The following is a 15383-nucleotide window of genomic DNA, read 5'->3' as shown; positions in this document are numbered from 1 at the left end:
TATTAAGCCTAAGAAGATTCTAAGCTGAACACAAAAAAGCAAAACACGAATCAGCATGGACTTGTTATACAGTCATGAACCAAATAAAGCCTATTTTGTTGCTTCTGGAAACTTTGAGGTGTGTATTGGCTAACTGTAATTTATTTTACTAAAGATTCTATGATCTCCTGGACTTGATTTATTTTTCCGTAATTCAACTAAGTAATTCCGTAAATTTAATGAACCTTCTACTTTCCGGCATCAACTGAGTTTTTCCTATATATATATATATATATATATATATATATGAAATAAAACCGGATGTTTTCTGCACGAATCACGTGATCTTTTTAGGAGACATTAACGATAGTTGCCTAATTTCTGCTTGAGGTAAAGGCCAAATTTTTCAACTAAATACGAAAGTAAAGCATCCATACAAGACGCGCAGCTCCATTTTGCTAAGCTCATTACGGTTTTGTCGGCAATTCAATAATACACTGCTGATCCAGTTTTTAAACGATTGTCTATCATTTATCTTACTTGTTGACGCCGTATCGGTAGACTCCAGGCATACTGGGTATCGACTCTTCGGCGTCTGGTGAGTCAGTGATGAATAAGGGCCACATAAGGTTCTCGGGACGTAGCTGTGTGCTGCTTTGCTGCCACACCCGTAGCGTTGGTAGGAAATAGCCAGAGTGGAGGTGCTGCGAGAAGCTGCCTGTCGACGGCATCGTAGGCTGCAGCGGAGTAGAATGGTATAAAACTGTCAGTTCGCTTAAACTTATGCTAATAACTGAAATCAGTTATTAGGACGTAATTTCCCGTCATTTTGTGACTTGTAGTAAACCTCTTCATACAAGAATACGATTCGAGTATAGGTACCTCTGCTTTGAGTGTGTCTTCTAACGTGTTCATTACATTCAAGTGTTTTATAGATTTTTTGTGCTTAGGTTATAATTGAAAATCATGACATCCTTTGAATACTGAAAAATGCATATTTTGTTTGTTAAACTAAAGAATAATAACTAATTTTAATCGAAACACATTTAATAGAAAAAAGAAGTTGTTTCAAACGAAGTAATTACATCAGCCGGGATTTACACATTAGAAAAAATAAAAGCTAGTTAAACCACTGAGTTAACGACAGAACGGAACGCGTTAGATAGATACATCGACAACTCTAATTGCAATTGCGATCAACACAAATGACTACGAGATAGAAAAGGGTGAGTTTATATGGGCCCACATTTGCTTAACGTTGTCGTTGAAATTAACTGATGCCACGGAAGAAAAATCAAGCATATTCGCCAAAAACTCTTCTATTATGTCGCCTAATTCGTCTACTACAAAAGATTTGTTTCCGACAAAAAAAATATCAATTTAAGGCATTCATGTCCTGGATTATATATAAATGGGCCAGTGGTAGAGCTATATGAGCTACTGATAATTTCGTACGATGAAGCCAGAAAGCTTTCTTCTTGGAAAAAGCTGTGACTCTAACTTAGATATTATGCTTTATAATCATTTAATGTTAAGTTAGGCAGGTTAAAATTTGTCTACCATAAACCCATACGAAGTCCTGCTTCGCAGTGTGGAGCCGTGTTTTGGGTGGCTCAAACACTGACACATTTCCAAGTTTCGTTTTGTCCAAAATGTAACGATAAACAGTAACAATGTGCGCACTATCCCTTAAAGCAGTGATGCCTGACTAATTATGTTGTATAAATAATTATTGGTAGTGAATTCTAATTTATGATCGTGCTTAACCGCAATGTGTTGTACGCCAATAGCACCATCTCCTCCAAACGATGCATTACACTGAGAAGGTCGTCAAAAAAAAACTACATGCAATACGATGTTGACAGTAACAAATGCAAAAAGTAAAATATGATGCTCTAGCTTAACTTCGTATATATTAGCTGAATTATTGGCTGAATTATACTCTAAAACCACTTAGTTTCTTCGCTTTCCTGCATCGGCAGCATCCCGTTCCATAAATGCTCGAGGTGCAGGAGCTCATATAGCCCCTAGAATGGCCATGCAATACAACTTATCAACTCTTATATAAGACTCAAGTTAATTGCCGAAACAGTAAAAAGACGAACTACTTATTTTACCATTTTATAGTTGAGGAAAACCTCGACGAAATGCAAAAACCGTACTTGGCAATTCCATAAAGCCCCATGCTTTGAAACCGAACCGAAGAAAAAAATTAATAACCCGAATGGAACTTAATTTCTGATCTGTATTTATCTTCAACATTTCGAACATTTTGTAGAGTAGACATGTTTAATTAACGTTTCCTTAAAAAAAATATAGGGCGACCTGTATAGCCCTCTTTTCTATATCTTCCTTATAGTTAGTTATCGGATTCGTGATTAAGCTTCGCTTATTTGTTCGTGACTCCTGTGTGGTTTGAAATTGGATATAAACTAGACGAAATATAATGAACTCGTTACAACTGCAAGCTACTGTTGAAAATATGCAAAGTCATATTTGGTTTAACTATTTTCTATGATACCTGTGGGTCAATCACATATAGACGGTGGGCGAAAAAAATGGCACCATAAGGACCACTTCGATCTACTATCACTATACTGGCGTATAATAATTAATCTCCTTACCTAGAATATTATTAGTTTGTGCCGATATCGAGCTGTTTTAGCTGGATATAAACATGCAAATTGTGTCATTAGACTTGCACTACTGGACTACCTACGATCACTTAACGTAGTGCGTCCGAAGTACTTCCGAATGGCGGCTTAGGTTGTCGAAGTGCGGGGTCTTAGTGCATGTAAACTGTGCAGTAGCAAGTAAATAGTTTAAACGTAAATATTAGTTTGCGGTATGGTAGCTAACCGTTAACATCTTAAGAAAATATTGCCAAGAGATATGAATACCGCGAATGCTGGTACACTATAACCTGCGACTGTTGGATAATATCCCCAGAAAAGTCCTTCTCAGAGATTCAAAAATTCAATTTTTCTCATATATAGATTTCCTGTCTTTGATCCCCTAAGAAATATTACAGTTTATGAGATAAGGTCATAATTCAATTATTATAAGGTCGACGTAAGTTGTACTAAGATTATTCAAGAATATTTCCCTCGAGACAAGAGCATTGGAGCTGAATAAGTCTTTTTTCAGCTGTTCATACACCTTAGTTAATAATGAACTTTGATATCTCCAAGGAAAAAAGAAGGTGTTTCACCGAGCATTTGCATCGTCCTCATTATTCTGAACATTTTCAGCTACGATTTCTAGACTGCTGTGAACCAACGCGTGTTTATGAATTTCTCCGATTCTTGAAAGAACTCGGATTGTTTACCTGACCACTTTTTCTCTCTTTCTCAAGGTTCTTATGAAGGCTTAATCAATGTAGTCGAATAATGATGGCAACTATGGTAGCGTAACAGGGATCACGTATGAGCAAAGTAGTATTAGTCTTTGCTTCAATTTCACATCAACATATACACTGTTATCTCGAACAGAAATAAGAGACTTTGATAGGGGTTTTTTTTAATGGAGTAACGAAATAAGAACACAATTTCAACAACCACCTTTAAACAGCTGGACTGGTATGGACGGCCAAGCCTCTTTTTAAGAAAGATAAGCCATTGCTACTACAAGTCCCGCTAACGACACATACTTAACGTATTTCAGGACGCGACTAAACATATCTGTTTTTAAAATTAAACGAACTAATACTAGCTCGGCAGTCGGTGTTTCATCCATTAGATGGAACAGTTTAAGTTTCCTTTTTTAATTAAGCCACACCGGAAGACAATAATTTCGGTTACAGAAAGCAAAACTTCATACACTTTAATTCCACAATAGTGAGTTAAAATTTTTAATGAACACACCAGTATAGATCCTGCAGTGAACAAGTAACTTTTTTTTTTCTAGAACATCCATTAACAACATACAATGTGTTCGTGTACAATTCATTCTAAGTATATTAAATATTATGTATATATATATATTATATGCATATATAAGTATCATATATAATATATATAGGATACCAGTGTCTAATAACTGATAATAGCTATAATAAAACGGAATTTGAAGTTACGAATAGCCAGAAGTTTTATAAAGAGCCCTTTAATGCCTGTAAGAAGATGCCTCAAATTATGCTACAGCAGTATATTTCAATTAAATCTACTCTTCGTAACTACTTGTAAAGATAATTTATAAAGTTAACATCACCGTTTAAGCAGCAATCTTACATAAAATCAGATGAGGCGCTTGATTTGTTATACTATTGTCTAATATACGTCGTTTCTAATACATTTTTATAGGCTTTCTGACAAACCCTGAACTTATTTGTTCTCTGTTACCATAACCAGTACATGAAACTCAAGACACTTGATTACTTAGTTTTGTGTTTGGACTTATAGATTTAAGATCTGTCCTTAAAGTAAAAAACCGTGGCTCTTATATCGTTGTAACTAAGAACGAAAATTTGTTCCTGGGACTATCAGCCCATCGCATCGTTACAGACCCCATTTTTTCAACAGTTCGTTGCTTGGCAGCCTATCACAGTAGCACTTGTTGTCATTTGAGAATTCTCAAATTCTTTGCCTAGATTAGGCTATTCTCTACGCAGGTACATCAGAAGGCTCAATGCAGGTTTAGCCAACAGCTCAGGCGGTTGAAATAAAAAATGAATGCTCAATACTAATAGAATGAAATACAGCCAACCAACGAAAAATTGTATCTAACGATGTTTATGTAAGTGCATCTGGCGTAGATGTATAATGTACTGTTTAACAGCCATTCCAGGTTAGACTTAACTATGTCTATTAGAACAACAATATTATTTCCTTCTGGATACTAGCTATAAATACCAAACGTTTTGCCCGAACATCAATGTTTTTATTCAGCGAATTATTAAATTTTTGACTGTTGAATTTCGTGCTAGAACATATGCCTTCTCCAGGCTAGATTCATGAGCTTCATGCTAATATAAAATGCATTACAATATAGACATTCCTTCATATACGCGACGCCTAAACATAAATTATTGTTTGAATGTAAACTTGCCTGGTGTAAAATCTATTTTTCTAATAATCTGACCAATCTTTTTTGAAGAGTCTTTTAGTCCTTGAGAGAGAGGCCTAGTGCTATTGTTCTTAAACGCCCTGTCCTATTATCATTATGTATGGGCATATATACTCTTAAATTGAATATTGGATAAGATGGTGGAAATCTGTCGTGTACGGTACATCACGCGATGTTGTATTCTACGCCAAAGTCTTTATCGTCAAAATATATTTTTCCGCCATTATTCATAACGAATGGACGCAGGCAGCACTTTTCTGGTCACTTGTTAACATGTTTTTGTTTGCTACCGAAATGGAAACCAAATAAATACAGTGCTGCGATTAAGATGCATGTCCCACTAATCAGAAACAGGTTTTTATTAGACTGTGCACATTCGAAATAATCCAATAAAAGTTGTTCTAACTAACCATAGATTTAAACTGACTAGAGCTGTAGGATAAGAAAAGGTTATCTATTTGTCGCAGAGTTTTGTCCATTGCTATCTACCATCGTGAAAGAGCGTTTTGAACATTACCTAGAGTTGTTTGGATAGAAAAACACTTGAATAATAATAATGCCTAAGAGTTGACTATTTATTTACGATGAAACCACAACACTTCTAAAAGAGACCTTTGGTTAACCTCTAGCGAAAGCTCCACGACGTTCGAGCACATTTAGCTTAATACACTTTTCCTCGTAAAGAGACAGCATGATGTAATACGAATGTTGTAAATTGGCTGTAGTGTGGATCCAGAGTGATGTTTATTAGGTTGGTTAGAAAGGTATGTACCATGCAAGCATAGAAGATCACATGAGCTGCACTCCTCACGCATATTCGCGGTGCTCATGCTAAATTTACGGAGAATAACAATTACAAACCTTCCTTGGTCCACTGGTCGTGCACTCTTTCCGTAGCCGTAATTTATAGAAGAACACCGATAAACGCTAAAATAGCTTCAGGGACGAGAACGTTCCATTTATACCTTTAAAATGATTAAGATAGCTACTTGTAAGGGAACTCGCCATTAATAAGCTTCTGCTCACTCCTCACTTGTTTTTATTTACTATTTTATGCTGAGTGGCAACAACCGTAAGTTAACATCTAATCTAAAAAATAGTGCAACGTGTAATTACTAGTGAGCCCTAAATTTCCAGGGTCGCTTTGTTTTTAATCGGACTCACAAATCTAAACATATCCTCGGTCTAGAAATCGTTAACTAGTCAAAATCAAATGTGAAGCATTGATCTTTTTTGCCATAGGCGTCGCCAGCTATTTTTTAGAGCTTCCCTAAGGTCCATTACCTAACGTCCCATAGTTGATATTTGAACAATCTAAAGAAACACGTACGCTTGCCGAATCCTATGGTAACAAATGTATGAATAAAATTACAATACACTGGCACACAAGTTATTGTTAGTTAGCAACACGGTTATTATTAGCACTTTTAGGTACATCATCCGGCTAGCTTTATAATCCCACATAGCATACTGAGATCAGAAGCAAGTCTTTTGAGATGATCATTTTCGAAAACAAGGCATCTTTTATTGGTCGTAAGGTTGATACTTGTCGAAAAAGTAACATAGCATGCATCATGTTAAGCAAAATGTGTACGATCGTATAAGAAATATTGCTCACATTTAGAAAGTGAAAACGTCTATGAAGCTTAACTTCCATACAAATAACTCAGTATAATATGCGGAGTATCTGGGCAGAATTTGAAAACCATTTATAGCGACAATGAAAAACATTGTGACTACAAATGCGCAAGGCAGCCTTGGGACGGGCCACGTCCTTCAGTCGTACGATGCGCATGAAGGCGGCAGAACTCATCAGTTGATTCAGTGCGTTCAAGGTTGATGTGAATGCTTATTTGCGCATGACATGCAGGGATCATTCAACTGTCTGAAAGGCCTGTAACTTTATCGCTGCTCTTGTCTGATCTATGAACTTACTTTTTTCCTAAGATAGATGAAAAGACCCCTGCTTCTTTTCAGAATTTACATTCGCGAAAATCCTCTGTACGAAATACCAAGTAAATTATCGCCTAAATATATTCGCTATCTTTGAGAACCTTGTCGTATCAGTGTTTTTCATTGATATTTAATGTGTGTTATGATTAACAGTGGTTACTTTAAGCTTAATTTTTATTTATAACTAAAAAATCCTAACCATAAAAAATAAACTGTCTCTTGATAGCTGCCAAAACACTTGATTATGTTAAAACTGAAATAATAACCATAATTGATTCAAAATCTTCATTATATAACATATTTCTTAGGGGACCTTCGTTTTCATATAATTTGAAATACTATATAGACAAAGGGCATAAATTCAAATTATGGGTGCGTCAGGCTATTAAAAATTATATTCCGAAGCTGCGGTATCGTATGGAATTGGCAATTGCTTTATAGCCACATAAAGGCTGCGATAAATTTTAAACAACGTTTAAGGTGTGCGTCATATGTTAACGATAACACTACGATATGATGACACGGCAATAGGATTTTGCATTACTTTCAAAATCAACTAAAAATGGTAATTTTCTCATGGCACTATAGAATACGAAATCGATCGTAGATTACTTAATCTGATTGAACCCTTAGTTCGTGGCCTTTTTGTATTACAGAGGGCGTTTTAGGCCCACAGATTTAATCTAACTGTATCTTATGTGTTAACGTAGCAGGACATCTGTTTGAATCTTCCCAGCAGTTCCCGCAATCGTCGCTAAAATATTTTAAGTACTGATTAATTAAGAATCATAGTTAAATGTGAGAACTCTTGTAAAAACCTTATTTAGTATTTCTGCTTTATATCTTAAAACTAAAAATAAGATAAAGTAACAAAATAATCCTCATCATCATACATCGTAGATTTTTTCCATGTAATTATTGTTAGACTACTACTGGATTTAAATGAAGGACACTTCTCAGGAAATTTCACTCAAATGACAAGAAACCATGTTGTATAACCGGTAACTTCAAGTGCGCGCACCTTTAAGCTGAAACCGGCAAACATCTTGAACTGTTTCCTCCTTTTGTCTCTTGACTTTTTGTATTTTCGTCTGGCTTTATGACCACAAAAAGCAGGTGCACAGCAGCTACAGCAAGTCTAGGCGTGTTAAACACAACTTCGATGCGAAGGACTATCCGCGGGTCACTACAATGAAGGCGGCGCACACAGCACGTATCGTACGCGATGAGGAATGGCTGCAGCCGAAGCTACCGTTACCACCTGGACGGATCGATTGTTATCCGACCGGCTTCCCGGAGAGAATTAAGCGAGTTACACCCAGTTGCAGGGCGGCAACCGCCGACCACCGCCGCGCGTTAATGGACAGCAAATACCTCACTACTGTTCGTCCGGTTCGAGATTCCGGTCTCCCTTCACACTCAGAGCTACGAATTCAAAGCTAAAGCTCTACTCCAGCTAACTAGCTAGCCAGCTTATTGGACACGTTTATTCGCTTGTGAATAGCAAGTACGACAGGCTGGCGAGCAGCAAGCCACCTACCACCGAGGCGATACGCTGGCTGCTCACGCGCCTGGAGGAGAGCAGGTACTCAGGATAGGACAGACACAAAGAAGGCTGACTGGCTGGCAACAGATACAGGGCTGACAGGCGGTTCAGTCGAGGGCAGCGAAAGCCGGTCTGGAGTGACGGGTGGGAGAGGGCACCCCGCAGCTCCCACCCAATTATCAAACATTTCCTCTTACCCCCCCCCCCCCCCTTTCCTTGCTCATCTACCCACCAACTTACCCCATTCAAGCAGAACCAGCAAACTCTTTTTAGTCCCCTCGTGTAAGTCATATCCGCCCTTCCTCCACTCGCTCCCTTCAGAGACCAACAACGCTGTCCCTCTTCATCAGGCAGTCCATTTGGCTCCAATCATACAGAAAGAGTCACATGCAGCAGTCCATCGGCAAAACGGGAGACGTCTGTTGGACGACTGCAGGCACTAGGCATACTGGGATTATACAGTCAACCATAACGTAATTTTTACCAAATACAATGGAAATATGATGTACCGGACAGCTGTGCCTTGCCATCAACACGAACTACAAGCCGGAATTTGTTGTCACTGAAACGACAATAAAGGGACATTGAAAAGTGCGGCTGAACTTACTACTGTACAAAGATCCAGATATTGTCGAAAAGAAGTATATCAAAAGTTTTAGCTCAGTAAATGCTAACAGTTCACTCACTGAGGAACTGTATTGCCCTCGCGTGATGTCGTCAGAGCCCTCTCCGAGGGCGTTCTATTTGTTTATTTGAATTCGCCCGCGCTAATCAATTTAAGAATCAATTCAACATAAGCACCAAGATTTAATTGGTACTTATCGTCCATCCAAAGGAAATTTTAAAGTAGATTTCGTAACAGGTGGTAAAATATAGTAAAACAAAATAGTTCGAAATGTAGCCGCATTTGGTGTTATCGCCTGGTTACTTTTTGCCATTTCAAATACCTCATTCAAAACTGGCGCCATGAAATCGTTTTCTGATTTCGTTCAGCCTGCTCCGCCATATTAGCATCCTAACTTTCTTTGGTAGAAATTCATGGGGTCTGTCAACTAAAGGTGTTCGTTAATCCTGTGGAGATATTAGGTCGAGGAAAAGGTGGAACTGGGCTTGACAAGGGTGGCGCTAGGCGTCACGAAAAAGTTTTGAGTAATGACATTCAAAATAAACCTGCTCTTGATTAGTTTATCGTTGCAAATTTGCTACACTTGAGAAGGATGTTATTCACCTTAGACTAACTACCTTTGTAATAATATACTTTAATGTTTTTTTACCGAAAATAGGCCATTCGGGTCTTGAACTTTTTTATGGATCTTTAAATTTAATTGCTTTCGGAACTTCTTACGCTATTTATAATGCCAGTGAATGAAAATCATCAATACTGTTAAAAAAGTGAACGCTTCAACAAGTAAAAATTCGAGTTATTAATTCTAGAAGTGCCGATTAATCCATTTCCTCGTTATATAATATTATGATACTGATAAGAATTGGCCAACTAATTTGCTTCCGCAACCCAAACTGCGCTAGACATTCCTCAATTATTTAGACACATACTAAAATGCTTTTAGGACTCGACGCAGAGCTCTTTCTGTATAGGATATGCTTAAAAGGTATTATGTTTGATAGTTCCTATCAAATATATTATTATATGAACATCCTTGCGAAACAGTTGCAAGTAATGCCGAAAGTTGTCTCTTATTTCGACGAGACGTAACTGTGTGGCTGGAAATTCACTTGGATTTATAGCAGATGCGCGAACTTGAACCCAACAAATACTGAACTCAGCTGAATAGTCTTTCGCATTGAGTATCTATACTGGGGAATGATGTGAACCTCACGTAAGTAATTGTGCGTGATCGGAGAGATAGCAGATTAAGGCCGTGCAACGAACTGGCACAAACTAGTTGAGCTGGCACAGTGAGAGCCTCCAGTGGCGTTGTATGGATATACAACATATGTACCATATAGCTGTGCGTCGACGATGTCTCTTTTACAGATCATCATAAGCAAGACATTGATGAGTCGAGACAGATGACGGCGCGCAGACTGGTAATACATGAATGTATATGAACAAGCAGGTATTTTTAGTACCACTTGTACTAAAATTGCCCAGTGTAACTCACACTTGCTTGTGATTTCCAGGCATCAGGCATCTCGTTCAATGTAGTGAAATGAAATGTATCTTCACCCCGATCTATGAAAGGACTAAAAGTGTCCTGGAAGTGTTTTCTACGAACGTAATTCGTGATGCAGTTACACACAGGAAGCACGTAGAAAAGAAGATGTTGGCCGCGATGGACGTTGCCTGCGTCTCGAAGGGACAAGGCCGCACTTTGTATGGCTTCGGCGGTTAAACGCCAATGTTGCAATTATGTACAATGACTCTGTACCATAAGTTATAGCCCCCATGGCCAATACTTTCTTCCATGTATAATAATAAAAACAACACATTATAAATCATTCACACGCCAACACGAGACGAACAGCGGGAATAAGCTAATTAGGTGGGACTTCGGTCAAGCTTATTTTAAATGTTATTACTTAAGTATCATTAAGCCTCCTTCCGTCTTTTCCGCCTTCCAACATCTTCAGGGAATCAACGAGTGCCTCTCCCTGACAGAGAAAGTTGTCTCCGACTAAGGGGAGCTAGGAGAGCCAATATGCCGCAAAATAACACGCTCTTTGTTCTCGTACAACAAGAGACACTGTACGTGATTATGTATTACTGTAATGTCTCAAAAATAGAGCTGACCACTTATTTCTTGCAAGATTGCTTAGCAGTTCTATTTAGTGTATGTGTAAAAACTAAAAACAAATTTGTCAGAATGGATCATGAAATTTTTCCGAAGGGCCTAAAATTAATGTTACTATCTTCCCAAATTTCCCTTAATTTCACTTTCTCATCGTTCGTTTATTTTTATACACCATTTTGCTCTCTCGTTTCCACCGAGTGATTTCATGCGAACGGTTAACGGGTTTTGCTCTGAGTTTAGACTCCGAAAACCTATAATTCCAGTGCAGAAAAGCATGTATTTTTGACACCTGTTGTATTCTACCTTTCGTCAAGGGCACACAGCTGCCAAAACAGCTCGGGATATGCACTTGAACGGTGACGACTTCATACATGAGAGGAATATAGTTTAGTAAGTTCAATAATAGTATCTTAGGGCTGGAAAATGCACCCCCTCACACGACTGCCCCTTCGAGGTCGATAAGAGCCATGTTACTACAGACGGCCAACAAACTCGTCCACGCCATTACGACAGTCATGTGATTGTCAGCAGGCAACTTGAACCTATGGGGGTCGTTTAAATATCAACAGCTTGGATGCCTTACGGAAATCTACAAAGAGCACAAATGAAAATGGCCTTTCGTTACCTCTCAATACTCCGCCCGACGTCAAGCCCCTAGCATCGTCTGAACGAGGGTACTCAACTGAAAAGTCTGAGCAGAGAAGGTGAACTCACCTTTCTATATGGCAATGTTAGATTACACTGGGTAAAAACGATTAACGCCGCGCCCCGAAACCTTGGAAACAGTGGAAGTTTGCCCCAAACTATTTTTTGCAACTGTGATAAGCGTATCGGCGTTCCTTGGCGGTTTGATTAATGATTTTTTCATGATAAAGCTGTTAAGCTGTTAAAGCTCGAAAAAAGAAGTACACAAGTGGTCTGTAACGTCCAACTATCTGTTAATACAGTGTATGTTTATAATCCTGTTATTTTTGAGCCATTACGACTTTTTAGATACTAGTGATTTTATATTCAAATAAAATTTTCTTAAGACTCTTTAAGAGCTTATAAGTACAGACAATATAGGTTGATGTACGTATTTTTCAATTGGTACAATTGAAGCAGGACCTCGATATCGTGCCTTGTAGCATATTTTTCTCAAAAAGCACTTGGGTATAAGTTGTATAAAATTTGACAAGTCAGAAATCAGTTCAATACTAATGATCTTTATTAAGAATTTAAAAAGATACAGGTGTGCTATTCCGAATACTGGTCCCCGCCATGAGAACAGTCTTAATTTTATCTGTACGCGCCACCTTCTTCAGTTGAATAGTGTGGCCTTTTTTTAGATTGTTGTCGTATCTCAAATATTAAAAATACATCTTAATAATATATTTTAGAATTTTACTACGATAAAGGCACAGAGCCTGCCCGGGCCCATAAAATACTTGCTATTTATAGCCAAGATCCCCTATCAGAAAAACGGCTTAAAAATAGGTTTGTCGCCTTTGTTCTGTAAATATCGATAAAAAAAAATGCTTCTCGTAGTGGTCGACGAACTGCGGAAAAAGTTGGTTAAACGATGTTGAAGTTGAATTCGACTGGCACAAGAACAGCCCACACACACAGTGGCACAAGAAGAGGAATGCATGATGATTATTATTACCGCCTAACAGAGCGATTGGCTAGGGCTTATATTGTCATCAATTAACAAGAGTAAAAAAAAAGCCATCCAAAAAAACCAAGCGGAACTAGTGAACAGAAAATTTTCGAAGTAATATTAAACTATGTTCCGAACCAAAGCCCAATGCTTTGAGGGGTCCAGGGCTTAGTGAGTGAGTATCAGGAAAACACCATAGTCTGTGAAGTCTGGTTTGCATAATGCACTTGCCCTAAACTTCCATAAAAAAGCGAACAAAGAATATATCGTCTCCGGTTATGACAATACCGGATCACCTATACGTTTAGCAGAAACTGAAAGAAATTGTATGGGAAATTTTAATGCATCTGCAATATAGCCCGAGTCTTGCATTACCAGATTATCATTTGCTTCCATTACTGCAGAACTATTTTAATGGTGTTAATCTAGTTCGAATGGATGGATGCAAAGATCATTTGTCACAGCCTTCCACTTAAAAATCATAAAAATTCTTTCGAAAAATGGCCGAAACTTATCGGTCAGAATGACGTATATTTGGTTTAGTATTTCTATTTTGCTATATATAGAAAGCGTACTTGCTCCAAGTTTAACTTAAAGACAGTGTGTCCTTTTTCGACAATTTACTATATGCAACTAATCAGCTGTTATATGCAAATCCACGCTTTTCGTTATAAGCATGTTGTGTCTCATAACGCCGTATCAGATAACTCAGACGTTTTATAAACATTTACTCAGCTTTTTGTTGATAACCATACCCCTTCTTCTCAGGGGCGTCACTTCTACAGCCCTGGAAACGGAAAAGTGGATGCAATTATAAAACTGCTCGGTACATAGCTTATCTAAAGACCTTCTTTTTGAAAAACATGAAGCATATATTGTTATCGAAACTAACATATATATGACACCAGGCAGGCGCATTGTCAATAGCTTCCTCTGATACACCTACTTCGAATTTTACATTTGCAGATAGCCACCAAAGTGTATGTGTTTCTTTACTTACTTCTTTATTACCTCGTTTAAATCTGGTCCAAATCATTTAAAAAGTATGAAAGCAAAAGCCCTGAACGGCATTTGCTTCACTCCCGAAGTACGAGGCAAAGAAGTAAACAATTTGTGACCTGTCTTAACGCGACAATTGTAATGAATTTAAAAATAAATGGTTAGTACTGAGCATGATTGTGTCAGCCTGGGTCTGAGACATAGTGACTGACAGGTGCTCACTGTTTACCCCGTCAAATGCCTTCAAAAAATCAAATTAACGGCAAGGATAATTTACTATTGAAAGGTGTGCTTTGGGCCAGGATTGTATACTCTAATTGGGCGACTTCTAATCGGACTTTCCGTATGGAACCTGAAGCTGTCAGTTATGTATCCGACTTCAGGTGCGATCTATTTCTTCAAAACGGATGCAATTATGAAGTCATCTGGATAATCGGTTTATAATAATCGATGTTACCTTTTCTAAAAATTCGGCGTTACAATCGCTCTCGTAAATATTAGGCCGCCACAAGCAAATCAGGCAGACGTTGAACTTGAATAACTTTAAACCACGCCCCGTTGGTACGTTCAAAGGGAAAGCATTTTTGTCTCGAAAATCAATGGTCTCTCGACAGCACGTTTCAATTTTTACCGCCAGTCGGGCGAAGAGGTGAGAGAGTGGTGTCGCTCTGGAGAGAAATCAAGTTTGGTGGCAATCACGAATAGGTTCTGACGTAAAGTAATCGTGTTACTTTCAATGGACATCAGGGGCATTTCCGAATATGAGATACTCGCTGAAAACAAAACAATGAATGCAGTTTGCTATCTCGAGTTTCTCAAAAAACACATGGACCTATCATCCAATTTCATTTTAAGCGGTTCCGTTCAGCGTTGAATAGACCAACTGGTTTGGCCACGAGAAGAAAAAAACATCGTGCTGTTAATTAATAGAACGACTTGATACATTTGATTTAAATATTATGTTTTTCAAAACTGCAAACTTCACATGTATTTAAAATAATAGTACATCAGACTAGCACAAAAGAGCCACAGACCATAAAGCTACATAGGTTGCAAAAACTTCAATTTAACTTGTTATTTTACAAAATCTACTTTTTAGGTCTTGCTTTACTCTAACCTCCAACGAAGTGCCTATAGCCCTAGTGAATCAGTTAAATAATATAAGAGGAATTGCAAATGCCGCGACGGGAGGCCTACAGTATGCTAGGCCGTCGCCGCTGACACAAGGTGTAGTATAAATGATCTATATGGGATTGTCCTAAAGGTTTCTAAAATTAAAATAAATAAATTCTATATAACAAGCTTGTGTTCATCAAAAAATAAAAAAATAGAAATCAAGCTGTTACGCTTAATTCCAGTAAATTTGCAGTTTAAGCTTATAAATAGTAGCCGGTCTGACATAGTAAATAGAGCTATATATTTTTATTATAACAATGAATCACACCAAATA

At 37.9% G+C, this 15383-nt stretch overlaps 1 protein-coding gene across 9 annotated transcripts in view; it reads right to left on the bottom strand.

Annotated features, from left to right (window-relative positions):
• Positions 1-15383, bottom strand: part of Pbgs (Porphobilinogen synthase) — a 53617-nt gene that overhangs the window by 16874 nt on the left and 21360 nt on the right. The window contains exons 1-3 of one of the 9 annotated variants that reach the window (XM_086978067.1): positions 9150-9277; positions 5905-6008; positions 520-716 (exon numbers count right to left, since the gene is read on the bottom strand). In XM_086978067.1, coding sequence (XP_086834193.1) covers positions 520-710 — 191 coding nt within the window. In that variant the 5' untranslated portion in view covers positions 711-716; positions 5905-6008; positions 9150-9277. The other 8 variants (XM_086978064.1, XM_022807979.2, XM_022807973.2 and 5 more) reach the window with 8 other exon arrangements.

Source organism: Varroa destructor, unplaced genomic scaffold (genome assembly GCF_002443255.2).
Source record: "Varroa destructor unplaced genomic scaffold, Vdes_3.0 BEIS01000001.1, whole genome shotgun sequence".
Taxonomy (NCBI): domain Eukaryota; kingdom Metazoa; phylum Arthropoda; class Arachnida; order Mesostigmata; family Varroidae; genus Varroa; species Varroa destructor.
Note: the sequence above shows the minus strand (reverse complement) of the source record. Positions and strands in the feature narration are given on the sequence as shown.